Below are 13,821 nucleotides of genomic sequence, written 5' to 3'. Positions count from 1 at the left end.
GATTTTTCCCGTTCAGGAAGATTTTGGCTTTCCCTGTATCATGTAGACTCAGTACGCTGAAGTAGGTGCACATCCATTTCCCTCAGTGTCTATTCTGGAGCCTTCTTGGCATTCAGTTGGGGCACTTTGCTCTTATTCATGTGGCTTGCACTACTGCACCAGCCTCCATTCACTCTCCCATTCACTTATAACTCCCACTTCCCATCAATGCCAATATCAAGAATAGTTTCCAGAAGCGTTTTCCTGATAAGACTGCAAAAGGCAATTGAGACGTGTAATTTTGTGCTTATGAAAGGCAACAAGGGAAGGAAATCAAATGTAATGAGTTTCACCACTAAAATTAAGTCAAATGTGGAAACATTTACATGGAGTACTTGCTCAAACTAAATTATGTGTTTTGAATGTATTCAGTTTGGCTTTTATCATATTTTCCGTGCTAAATTCTGACACCTCAGGAAAAGTTAGACAGCAATTTTATACCCATAATTTTTATGAAAATAGTTACAATCAAGTGTTTACTTGCGTTACTGAGTTTTGACAATCATTCATGAAGTGTATTCAGGTTTGTATTATTTGTTCCTCAACTCCATAGGACTGCCACAACTTTAAGATGAAGAACATGGGATGTAGTTCAACTTGTTGCCAAAACTTCAATAAGAACAGTTTTGACATCAAACTTTTTTATCCTAAGCCCGTTATCTTCAACCAATTTCCTTTATATTTGTAATTCCCACCGCAGGCAGGTCATAACAGGAACTAACTTCACTGATCTTTGTCATATTGAATACATTCAATAAATAGACATGGTGGGATTTTAGTGTGGACTGGGAGAGAGGATTTGGGGTGTTAGTTCTTACATATTTCTCTTGCTTAGCTTGTTCTCTGGCCTTTATTCTATCCCTTACCAGTTGTCATAGGCAAAGGGCAGGTAGACAAATAGGGAAAAGGGAAATTCAATCTTCTTTTCTCCTTCTGTTTTTTTTTTCTTCATGTTCTGTCTTGCACATTCTTTTGACAGTTTTGATTGCATTTGTACAGATTGGATGTTACAATAGGGTATGAAGTTGGTTATTCAAGCTTCCTCGAGAGCTGGCTTCAAGCAAGAACTGTTCAGTCTTCAACCTCTACAAATTCAGCTGGTCAAGAGCGTTAAAAAGCTAAGTATTACTAAAAATCCCACAGGTGGCTCATTGAGCTAAGAATTTTTCATGCTGTTAATATATTATTTGCTAGGAATGACGCTAGTGAGTTTATACACTGTTATATTGAAGGAAGTGCTCAAAAGAGGATGCAGCTTTTCCTAGGCCAAGACAAGTCCAGTTCAGCTTCATGTTACTTTAGTAAGGAGATCCTTTCCACACTCTCTAGTCATAGGATTAGGTAGTCTGGGCTTTTCCATAACCTTTTCTCTTCACACATTGTGACTAGTATTTACTCTGTTGTGAAAAGAAATGAAATGACCTATGTAAGTGTAAGCAAAAGTATTCTTTGCTAGTACGTTCCGTTCTGAGATGCATTGTATCTTCTCCTAAAATAATGAATATCATCCTACTAAATGTCCTTAATAAAGTGAGATTATAGACATAGGCTACTTGCATATTTTACTTTATAAAATGTTGGCTCGTTGTTCTTCAGTACAGCTGTAGAAGTCAGTACTTCATTTTAGATCATGAGGAGTCCTCAGTTCACCCGTATCCTTTTCATCCATTAGAATAATTTGATCCCTTTATCTTTACCAGTTGATAGAATATCAGTTTTGTTTTAATTTTAGTTTTTCTAGTAGCATACAAAGCTGAGAATTCCTTGATAAATGTGCCTATTGTGCCGTTGTCATGATGAATGGGAATATTCAAAAGCAGGGCCAGTGGAGGGTGTAGGAGACTTTTTGAGTGCAAGGTCCTGCCTTGGGTATAATGATAACTACTAAGGCTGAGAGTAAACACGTATTAACCCTAAAAGATGCGGTGCATGCTGTAATGGGTGTGAGGCATAATGAAATCATCTGAGAGTTCAAACTATCTAGGACCTAGATATTTCCTGAAGGCAGACTGGACTTGGAGCATAATCCCTCAGAGTGAGACCTTCAAACTTGACAAAAGCAGAATTGCTGACAAAGGCCCACTATGAAGCTCAGGGTACTCTCTTCTCCCAACCATGAGGAAGTGATGAAGGAGAGTGACAAAAGGCAGGTCTGGTTTTGAAGATACATGTGTGTGTTCCCAGTAGGAGGGGGAAGCTAATAAAGACAAGTTGTTTAGATTTATAATTCATTCTCAATTCTGCTCCTGTATTTCAACATGCAGCTCACATATGTTTCTTCATAATTCAGACACTTTTAATAAGATGTAACATGTGTTATCATCTGTGGCACAAGCATGGTTGTGAGCCTACTGCACCTGAGCACTTCCACATCCTCACTGTTGGGGACATTTAGTAATGCACTACCCCTTGATACATAAAGGGGTTTCTTCTGTTTAGTGCGTGTGATCTATTTTCTAGTTTTATTATCAAGCAAGGTATAAAACTTCATGTTAATTTCATTTGGATAAACGATTTCTCTTGTCACTGTTCCTCATCACTTCCCCATTCATTAAGTGAAGATAACACTTTGCTTCGCAACCCCTGAAGGTTTTACCACCCCCTGCAGTGCTGTGAGCAATGGTCTGGTCCTTGGACTGTAGTGATGTCATCAATAGGTCATAGAACACTGCTGAGGCCTTAGAGATAACTGTTATTTTGTCCTGAGCACTGGTCAGGACAGTGGTGAAGAGATCATTTCTCATGTGATTTGTTCTCTGTGTTCAAATTTCATTATTTGTCGTTTTTTACTACCTTTCTTGAAGTGAAGTTTCAATAACCTGATTCAAGGAACTCTCCAAAGAGTTCAACCATGAATCCAAAAGAAAAGAGGAAGTATCTGGAAAAGAGGTCCTCTCCTCAAACTCTACGAAGAGCAAAGAAGTCAAGAGGTATGTGCTTGAATGTTCTTTAGGCATAAGGAAGATTTCTAGTTTGTGGTGGAGGAGGGGAGGAGAGAAAGATTTAAAGGAGAGAAGAAAAGATTAAAGAAGGAAGGGACAGAGACAAATGTGTATATACTGGTCTTTCTGAGGACCCAGATAGTCTGAGAGAAAAAAAAAGTTTCAGAGGACCTATGTCTTAGCACTGTGACTTAGTGCCCAGGTTATCTATGCATAGTTATTCTAGATTACTGTGTCAGAGACATAGTGAATGGTTAGTGTAGAGTAATTTTTTCTTTAAAATTTTCTATATAAAGCATCTCCTTTCATATGATTTCTGCCTTAAGGGCACAATGAAGGAAATTATGTTGTTATAAACTTTCTAATAGTACTTTTTCCTTTTAATGAAGAATAAACTGTGGTTCACTGGCTCAAGAAGTAAAACTTTACCTAGCAAGTAGTGCTAGGTTCTGAGAAGAAGAAAGGAGTGTTTGGTTCATAGAAACATTGAGACAATGGCTGAAAAAAATTTAAAACTGTATAGAGATGAGTTAAGTATAAAGAAGAAAGAATTTATTTACTCAGGAGTAAAACCTAACTTCTTGTTTAAGACTGTGAAGATGTAAATATGGGGCTTCTTTGTGAAATGAAACCAACCATCTAATCCTGGTGGCTGAATTAAGGAGATAAGATTTGGCCTCTTCTGGAAAAATGGGACATTAGCAGTTATGGTTTCCATGGAGATGAACGGCAAAAAGTAACTCCTGTGAGGTTGGCCCATTGCTCAAGAGGTGGGAGGGGGACAGAATCGAGCCAGCCCCAAGATTAGAGAGTGGCTTACATTTCTGAAGATAATCTTAATATTTCTATCAACGACTGGGGCTTGTGCATTTTCTGATGGTCCTTTTGGAGAGGGGGCCTATGATATTGTCTTCAATCAACCTTAAATAAAATTAGAACATACTTGAAGATGCTCTTGAATGTAAATGATGAGACCTAGAAAGCACGCACTTATTCTTATTCACATAGAAAACACTTCAGTAGGCTAGGGGAAGATAAATATCAACAGCTAATGTAATTGTCCACTTAACTGTATCCCAGATAAGATTATTTGCCTCTCAAAATCATTAGATTTTGAAGTTGGTAAACCCCAGCTTCATTAGAGTGTACCAGCCTGTAGTAATGAGTACTGATTAATATACTTGTTGCTTTAGTAACAATTCAGAGGATACATCAAGTCAGTGCGGCAAGTGTCCTCCTTGAGATAATTTGTGGGCTGGGACTGAAGGAAATCTTGTCATTGTTAATACAGAGCTCTCAAAGAGCTCCTGGTTTATTGACACCCCATCAGCTAAAGAAGAGCGTGAGGAGATAGAGGAATATATAGACTTTGCTGACAGATCACTTTCACTCATTTCTTTTTTTTTCCCTTTTATTATTCATATGTGCATACAAGGCTTGGGTCATTTCTCCCCTCTGCCCCCACCCCCTCCCTTACCACCCACTCCACCCCCTCCTTCTCCCCCCCACCCCCTCAATACCCAGCAGAAACTATTTTGCCCTTATTTCTAATTTTGTTGTAGAGAGAGTATAAGCAATAATAGGAAGGAACAAGGGTTTTTGCTGGCTGAGATAAGGATAGCTATACAGGGCATTGACTCACATTGATTTCCTGTGCGTGGGTGTTACCTTCTAGGTTAATTCTTTTTGATCTAACCTTTTCTCTAGTTCCTCTTTCCCTTTTCCTATTGGCCTCAGTTGCTTTTAAGGTATCTGCTTCAGTTTCTCTGCGTTAAGGGCAACAAATGCTAGCCAATATTTTAGGTGTCTTACCTATCCTCACCCCCCTCCCTTGTGTGCTCTCGCTTTTATCATGTGCTCATAGTCCGATCCCATTGTTGTGTTTGCCCTTGATCTAATGTCCACATATGAGGGAGAACATACAATTTTTGGTCTTTTGGGCCAGGCTAACCTCACTCAGAATGATGTTCTCCAATTCCATCCATTTACCACCGAATGATAACATTTCGTTCTTCTTCATGGCTGCATAAAACTCCATTGTGTATAGATACCACATTTTCTTAATCCATTCGTCAGTGGTAAGGCATCTTGGCTGTTTCCATAACTTGGCTATTGTGAATAGTGCTGCAGTAAACATGGGTGTGCAGGTGCCTCTGGAGTAACCTGTGTCACAGTCTTTTGGGTCTATCCCCAAGAGTGGTATTGCTGGATCAAATGGTAGATCGATGTCTAGCTTTTTAAGTAGCCTCCAAATTTTTTTTCCAGAGTGGTTGTACTAGTTTACATTCCCACCAACAGTGTAAGAGGGTTCCTTTTTCCCCGCATCCTCGCCAACACCTGTTGTTGGTGGTGTTGCTGATGATGGCTATTCTAACAGGGGTGAGGTGGAATCTTAGCGTGGTTTTAATTTGTATTTCCTTTATTGCTAGAGATGGTGAGCATTTTTTCATGTGTTTTTTTGCCATTTGAATTTCTTCTTTTGAGAAAGTTCTGTTTTGTTCACTTGCCCATTTCTTTATTGGTTCATTAGTTTTGGGAGAATTTAGTTTTTTAAGTTCCCTATATATATTCTGGTTATCAGTCCTTTGATGTATAGTTGGCAAATATTTTCTCCCACTCTGTGGGTGTTCTCTTCAATTTAGAGACCATTTCTTTTGATGAACAGAAGCTTTTTAGCGTTATGAGGTCCCATTTATCTATGCTATCTCTTAGTTGCTGTGCTGCTGGGGTTTCGTTGAGAAAGTTCTTACCTATACCTACTAACTCCAGAGTATTTCCTACTCTTTCCTGTATCAACTTTAGAGTTTGGGGTCTGATAATAAGATCCTTGATCCATTTTGAGTTAATCTTGGTATAGGGTGATATACATTGATCTAGTTTCAGTTTTTTGTAGACTGCTAACCAGTTTTCCCAGCAGTTTTTGTTGAAGAGGCTGCTATTTCTCCATCGTATATTTTTAGCTCCTTGGTCAAAGACAAGTTGGTTATAGTTGTGTGGCTTCATATCTGGGTCCTCTATTCTGTTCCACTGGTCTTCATGTCTGTTTTTGTGCCAGTACCATGCTGTTTTTATTGTTATTGCTTTGTAATATAGTTTGAAGTCAGGTATTGACTTTCACTCATTTCTACTGCAGACAACTTAATGAAATGATCAGAGTTACCTACCAGGAAGCATGCTACTCATAATATAGTAAAATATCCAGATCAAAAGGGGATAGCTCCATTACAAATGACTCATTGTACAAACAGTGTCACTCATAACATGTACTGTCACAACAAATGCTACTCAACATTTAAAATGGTAATAGTAGGCACCAGTTAAGATTATAATTTTCATGAGGACAGATGCCATTTGTATTATTGTAATGGCACTTGTTGCATGGAAAAAAGTCACATATCTGATTTTCTTTCTCTTTTCCAGTGATCTTAGAGGGATGCTCTCCACCGTGTGGACCCTCAGGGTTGGCCCAAGGCCACAGACAGACAGAAGGGGACTCAGAATGCATTCCCATGGACAAGCTCATTCACAAAGGTATGGGGTAAGGGAGAGGTGATGCTGAGGAAGGATCAGGTGCAAAAGTGAGGCAGAAGGACAGACTAAAATTGGAACCAAGCTCCTTTAGTCAGCAACTGACACAAAGAACCCCTTCTCTCTAGGACTGTCCAGAGTCTCTGTCCCCAGAAGTGCACCAGATGCATTTAGGCAGAGGCTCCTAAAGGATACGGATAGGAAGGTTTCTGAAATCCAAGAAAAATGTGGAGGCTTATTTCCAGAAGAGGAATCTGTGCTAATCTGTGACATCTTCATAGGAACATCTAATAGTATCATGCCCAGTTCCTTATTTTTATCTACATATCTGTCTATCTAGTTAGTTAGCTATCGTCTGTTCATATTTACATCTACACCTGCCTCTCTGTGTGTATAAAAATAAATATGTCCACACAGAATAGTTCTTCTTAAAACTTTTACTCCATATTCCTTACTTGCACAATTTCTCGTGTGGAACTTAAGTTGATAATAATAATATATGATCTTTAGTTATTATATATCATAATTGAAGTAGAGTTCATGTTCTTAATAGTCTGTATATATCTCCAAAATCATCCTATGTAAACTATCGTATCCCACTGACATTCACCGCACACACAGATCTAACAGCTTTTTTTGTGCTTGTTATACTGGGGATTGAACGCTGGTGTCATGCATGCTAAGAACACACTCTATCACTCGAACTATACCCCAACCATTCTGTTGTTGAGGTATAGTCTCACTAACTGTCTGGGTTACGTTGAAGTCATAATCCTCCTGCCTCTGCCTCTTACATAACTGGCTTTACAGCTGTGAACCACCACACCCTGGAACTTAACAAGTGTTTACTTTTATTTTGGAGTTTTGAATGCATAAATCACCTTACTTTGTGTGAGAGGAAAGCCCACAGGTGATAACACTGTCTCAAAATATCCACTCACCATGTCTGTTTTTGAGTGTCACAGACTCAAGTTTATACCATCTCTCCATTCTTTTGTTATTGTTGTGTGATTTCATTCTCCAGAATTTCACAAGTCTCAAGAGGATGGTCCTAAGAAACGTGTCACGGTCCCAGCATGGGATCCATCTGCAGGAGAGGACTCCTCCTCCTCAGTCTATTTCTGCGGTGTCTCCACCTCTCGAGAGGATGGTGCTAAGAAACCTATCATGGTCCCATCATGCAGTCTAGATGAAGGAGAGAGTTCCTCTGCCTCGGTCTACTTCTGTGGTGTCCTCACGTCTGCAGAGGATGCTCCTAGGAAACCTGTCATGGTTCCATCACGATGTCTAGATGCAGGAGAGAGTTCTTCTGCCTCAGTCTGTTTCTGTGGTGTCCTCAAGTCTGCAGACGATGCTTCTAGGAAACCTGTCATGGTTCCATCACGGAGTCTAGATACAGGAGAGAGTTCTTCTGCCTCAGTCTGTTTCTGTGGTATCCTCAAGTCTGCAGACAATGCTGCTAGAAAACCTGTCATGGTGCCATCATGGAATCCAGATGCAGGAGAAAGTTCCTCTGCCTCGGTCTATTTCTGTGGTGTCTCCAAATCTCGAGAAGATCCTCCTAAGAAATCTGTCACAGTCCCACTATGGAATCCAGCGGCAAGCGAGAATTCTTCTGCCTCCGTCTATTTCTGTGGCATTTCTTCTGGAAACAAGATCACTCCTGTTGAGAAGGATGGTAAGGCAGATGCAAAGATGGGTTTTCAGTTTGGGCAGGAGGGTCAGCTGAGCTGATCATGCATCCACTATTCACATCACCTTCCCTCATCTATGGGAAAGGGTGTTTGGGCTGAGGGATTAAGTTAAACTGAGGTCTCTACAAAAGGATAGTGGTAATGCCCTTCAAGGACAAGATACAGTTTCTCTTCTCACAGTTCCGTGAGAATATTGAGACAGCTGAGGGGGTGGGAGTGGACAGTATTGAGATGGAGTGGGGGCAGGGGTGATCAGAGTGGCACAAACTCAAGCTCCCACAATCACATACTGTGCCCCTTCATAGAGCCCATTACTCCTTTCCTTTTGCTTATTATCTCACACAAACATGTCTTCTCTCCCCATCTGTCTTTACTGTCCACTATTGACATTCCCTAAGAATAAACTTCCACCTGCCTACAGTCCTTATTCCTGCATATAACCATTTGGCAATTCACTGGTTCTCACCTAATCCCATAAAAATATCCCCTCAGCTAGATAGTGTATTTTAACTCCCCAGCACTAGCCCGAACTGCCGAAAATTCAGGTGCCCTAAAGAGGAAGCACTTTTACACACAGATCTTCTCAAACACTTGTCCCTTCATCAGTCATGACTTCAACCCTTCATAAACACATACACACTTGCTCTGACATGTAAGTTCTCTTTACACTTAAGTGTTACTATCACATTGTTTAACAAACATCCTTAAGGCCATATGTGCTATGTTAACCTTAAGGCGCACACACGTATAGTCATCACTGTCTCCTTTCACCAGTACCAGAAACATTAACCCAATATGTAGAAGAACACACCTATAACTCCACACGGCACACCATAAATTCACATCCTTATTGCTGTACCTAACCTAATTCATATCACTTACAGAAGCTGGAACATCACAGGTATATGCGATTCCATTCTACATGCCCACACAAAATGATGATCTTCCAATTTTTCTCTCCTAGAAAGTCACAAATTACGTCCAGGTGCTCCATTTCGTGAATCCCACGGGATGCCTTTAAAAGATTTGACCGACCCAGAGTCTTCTTTGCCGTTTCCACTAGATTATATTGCAGCATATTTCGATAATCATCCCTGTACGTCCTCAGCACCTACGGAATGGGATAGAGTCATGAAAGTTTACTATATGCGTGTCCAAATGAAAAGGGGTGTGGCTGTCTTACCAGACACAGAAGGATTGATGCCCCCCCAAAAGAAAATGAGAATAGAAGAGATAATGTTTCCTGAGAAGGCCCACACAGAAGCCTACCGCTCTTATGTGCCTACAATTGCACTCCTGGATGACAGCGAATTCAGCTTGGACCATGAAGCCCAAGAGGAAAAGGAGGAGGTGCACAGCCCCCCAGAACCAGTGGTGTGTAAGGAAAGTTCCAGGGCCAGAACACCTGAGTGGCTTGTGGCACTGGACCGTGGCTACAGGTGCATGGCCTGCTGTCGGGTCTTCCCCAACTTGGAGACCCTTCGGTATCACGTGGAGCATGGGATCAAGGAGGGCTTCAGCTGTCACGCTTTCCATGAGGCCTTCGCCTGCCTGATGGACAAGAAGAAGAAGCAGAAGAGGAGGAAGATGAAGACCTTCTTGAAGAAAGACAGACTTAGGAAGGAAAAGCTCTGTGACATGCGCGCATCCATATGAACATAAGCATTGTTTTTGGCCTCTAAATGACAGAATCAGACCAGACTCCACGGAAAGATCTTGAACTTCTCCAAACTGCCATGATCAGACTTGTTCATACAGACTTACCACCTTCAGTACTACCTACACACCCCCAGTAGGATCAGAGAGCCCTTTTTATTAATACTCACTGCTTTCTGCACAGGAAGGAAAAGACAGCAGTCCATGCCAAGTAGAAGAGCAAAATGTCCTAAGACATACCTCAGAACTCTTAACACCAGCATCACGTCTTCTCTCATTGGGAGTGGAAACTGCTGTGGGTAGACTTCAGAAGAGGTGAGCCCCCCAGGATAGGGAAACACCCCCAACACTTGAGATTTGGGCTTCTGAGAAGAGGTGGGACTAGTAGTAGAACACTTCACCGTAATCACTGAGAATTTTCTTCAGAATATGTGCATGATGGGAATGCTTAAGAGATGACAAAATAAGGAGAATGCACCCTACCCATGCCGTATGATAGGAGAGGACCCGGGACCTGTCTAGCAATTCCACAAAGCAAAGGAGGCCCATAGTACCTGGATAAATCATAGGCCATCAGAGCCACTCCCCCACTAGTTTTATTTGATGGCCTGCTGGATCCCTTTAGAGAGACACAGCACAAGGCAGAGACAGGCCTTTGTCCCTAAGGGAGGGTTTATGTGCAGCACAGTGGGTTGTATTAAGATTCTAATTTCCATTTTGTGATTCTCATACCTGCTTCAAACACTCAAATGTCCACAGCTAGTTGAATCTCATTTTTCCTTCCCCTAGGGAAAATTGTCCATGGTGTGAGTTCAAAGTAGGAAGGAGAAATAAAGGAGTAGAGGTTTCTCTTCATCTTTGACCATTTCTGACAAGTTTTAACAGGTTTCATTTCTTGAAGGACCTTTATATCCTTTCAAGAAACTTCATATGTTCTTGTTTCCCATTTTATTGTTTCTTTTTGTTATAGCACAAAGTATGTTTTTCTAAGTGACCAGAAGAGTGCAGTTACACACACAGCTGGAAAGACTGCACAAAGCTAGGTTCATACATACCACAGCAAATGAGACTATGTCTTCTTTAGTTAATTGGCAAACTTTCACATGTAATAGAACCTGGAAATTGTCCTGAGTGTTCTAGTGTTGCAGGAAATCCTGATGGGAGCTGAGCATCAGCCTCCACCAAGAGCAGAGGTGCTTTCCTCACTAAAGGATTCTTTCTGCTTTTGTTTTCTTGCAGAAACTTAGAGACACAGTGTCCCGAAGATTTCAAACGATGGCGTCCAGCCCACTGCTGTAGTCTGCCTAGAGGAGCACAACCCTCAGAAGCCAGAAAACATCAAGGCAAGGCGGGTCTGATGATAGACAGATCAGATCTCCTGTAGCTGCTCCCAGTGCCTTGGGAAAATGTGGTGCCGCTCTGAAGAAAGTTTCCACAAGAGCCCTGTGGAGCCCCAGGATCACTGGGATCACACCACCTTTGGAGGCTTGTGGAGAGACTTTCCTGTTACTATTAAGACCTCCTAGGTTGTCAGGACACACTAAGATACCTACAGGGTTGCCTTTGGAGAAGGCAACAGTATAGGTAGAAGGAACTTGGCCCAGTGGGATACAAACTTTTCATTCCTAAAGATATCACCAGTAGAACAAGCTATTGATGTATTTTTACACATCTTTTTCTATAAATGATTGCAAACCTTTCCTCATATCTTCATTTATTACACTTATTTGTATATTATTTGGTCAGAAGACAGACTTGTTACTGAGAGAGGGAAAAGGTAGTGGATACAAAAAACCCAAAACCCACCCCTTGACATGTCTGAGACAGTTCATGTGTGAATGCACAAACGCCTCTGACACAGTCACACTGGGAAAGCTATACCATGAAACAAATGTATCATTTGAGATAAATACTTGTATATAAGGGTATTCCCCAAACCATATGTAGTTTTAAGCTTAATAATGTTAGAAGTGTAAAAAAGACCAATTTTGGAAAATATTTGCACATTTAATTATTTACGCATGATTCATACTTAATTTGGTGTTCTTTAAAGATTAATTTTAATTTTTGTTTGCTGTTGCAACTCATATCATAGGGACCAAAACAAGAAAATGAAAATTGATAAAGAACCATATAGGAGAAGAAAATTGAAAGAATTAAACTTTCAAATAATGATCTCCATAAAATGTTTTCACAACTTCTAAAATCATTAAAGCTTAAAACTGCTTGATGATACTGGGACACGTATAGGAACATATATTTATCTGGAACATTATGTTATGTATTCTATTCTCTCTGTACACATTTGTGTAAGAAGGGCATGTGCACCCGTGTGCACACAAGCACATAGGGCCAAGAGGTGGGTAGTAATTGCTTTTGCTTTTATCTGTGAAGGAGTTTTTCCTTCCCTCTCTGATAAGAGTGCCACCGTCTTCCCCATCTGCGGGGACAAGTGAGTCAGACCAGACGAATGAGATCCATACTTAACTTGGGTTTTCCTTCACTTGGGGGTGAACATTTATGCATCCTGGATACATCTGTACTGAAAGCTTGGGCAGTTAGATGAGCTAGAGGTAGTGGGCGTTAGTGTGAGCTCAACTCTAAGGCCCATGAACCTCAGAGGCTGGTCTTGTTTCAATTCCTCTTTTTTGAAAATTCTGCTTCACTGTTACCTTAATTAACTGAATATCTCCTCTAAACATTCAATAAAGTTTTGTTTTATGTCCATTAGACTGAGTCAGTTAATTGTTGTTTGTCACATTATGTACCTTAATTGATGCAGATTAGATTTAATAAGGTGATTTCTTTCATTTAAATAGAAATGATAAATTCCCCAACGGGGTAGCGCATTATAGTCCACAGACTTTATACCGGAAAAGTATTGTTAAGCTCAGTGGATGCGATATGATTGATTGGGGAGATGATTTAAGCATGTTCAGGTGTAAAAATGAAATGACTGGTCTTCCCTACAGTAAGGTGTGAATGTAATTCCATAAGGAATGCAAGCCTCACCTTTACTACAAGGCATAAGATGGTGTGTTTCCCAAGCATCCAGTAGAATAACATAGCTGAACCTGCCTCATTGCACACGTGATTTATACCAGGAAGTTTACTTTTTACCATTCTGTGAGCATTGGTAATGCCTTTTCTGAAATATCTAGAGAATAGGTCAACACAGAGTAGAAGAATATGCATGTAACTTTATGTACTTCAATAGTATAATTGTCAAACTCAGTTTACTAAGCTATATTTTATTGTTTGTAATGAGGACTATAATCCTTAAAGTAGGTCTATTTCATGTGAAAGTCAAAGTCACAAATTTTGTGAATAAGATGAAAATGTGAGTCCTAACCTGCACACTGATAGGAAATGAAGTTTTTCAAATAAGAAACAATTCAATTGTTCTGGAGTGAGTTTTATGGTAACTTTTATAATAGTTACAGTAGACTTACTACCTTAGCAATCAGTGAATGTTCATTCTGGGAGACAGATAGGGAAAGACAAAGAATTGACCTCACCCAGTTTCCTTTCTCTACCCTTTCAGGACCATTCTTATGCAGAATAAATAAAGGCAGATCTCTCTTCCCTGTTAATGTAAGATTTGCTCTAATGTTTCTCCAAGTGAGTATCGTACAAGTAAAATTCTGAAAATCCTAAATAAATAGTGCCATTCACCTCAACTTCACCCAGAAGCTATGCCCATGTCACCTATTGCAAAGACGACAGTTTAGGAAGAAAACACAGGGTCAGGGATGCTCCTGACACACTAAGAGGGGCAGAAAGATTCAGCATCAAAATTGGTGAGCTACCAATATCCTGGCTTCACTCACACACTAATTTTGAAGGTGAAGGTGAGATTTAATTATCCACGCATGTACGGAAGAAACCAGGATTATACTGATTCCCTTGTTTGGTATCACCGATTTGCCCTCTTCAGAAGTTGTGCATTTTTTTCTAGTCTT

At 40.4% G+C, this 13,821-nt stretch overlaps 1 protein-coding gene and 1 long non-coding RNA gene across 2 annotated transcripts; both read left to right on the top strand.

Annotated features, from left to right (window-relative positions):
* Positions 1 to 1,046: 1,046 nt before the first annotated feature.
* Positions 1,047 to 7,686, top strand: LOC141416368 (uncharacterized). Its single transcript, XR_012441109.1, has 3 exons — positions 1,047 to 2,969; positions 6,402 to 6,512; positions 7,534 to 7,686. It is a non-coding gene; the product is annotated as an uncharacterized lncRNA (long non-coding RNA).
* Positions 7,687 to 7,877: 191 nt separating this feature from the next.
* On the top strand, positions 7,878 to 12,584 carry LOC141416733 (protein FAM170A-like). Its single transcript, XM_074054024.1, has 3 exons — positions 7,878 to 8,187; positions 9,168 to 10,174; positions 11,099 to 12,584. Exons 1-2 carry the CDS (start codon positions 7,881 to 7,883, stop codon positions 9,857 to 9,859), a joined length of 999 nt encoding a protein of 332 aa, XP_073910125.1. The 5' UTR covers positions 7,878 to 7,880; the 3' UTR covers positions 9,860 to 10,174; positions 11,099 to 12,584.
* The last annotated feature ends 1,237 nt before the right edge of the window (positions 12,585 to 13,821 follow it).

The sequence above is a fragment of the Castor canadensis genome, chromosome 14, assembly GCF_047511655.1.
Source record: "Castor canadensis chromosome 14, mCasCan1.hap1v2, whole genome shotgun sequence".
Lineage (NCBI taxonomy): Eukaryota > Metazoa > Chordata > Mammalia > Rodentia > Castoridae > Castor > Castor canadensis.
This window is presented reverse-complemented; position numbering and strand designations above follow the sequence as displayed.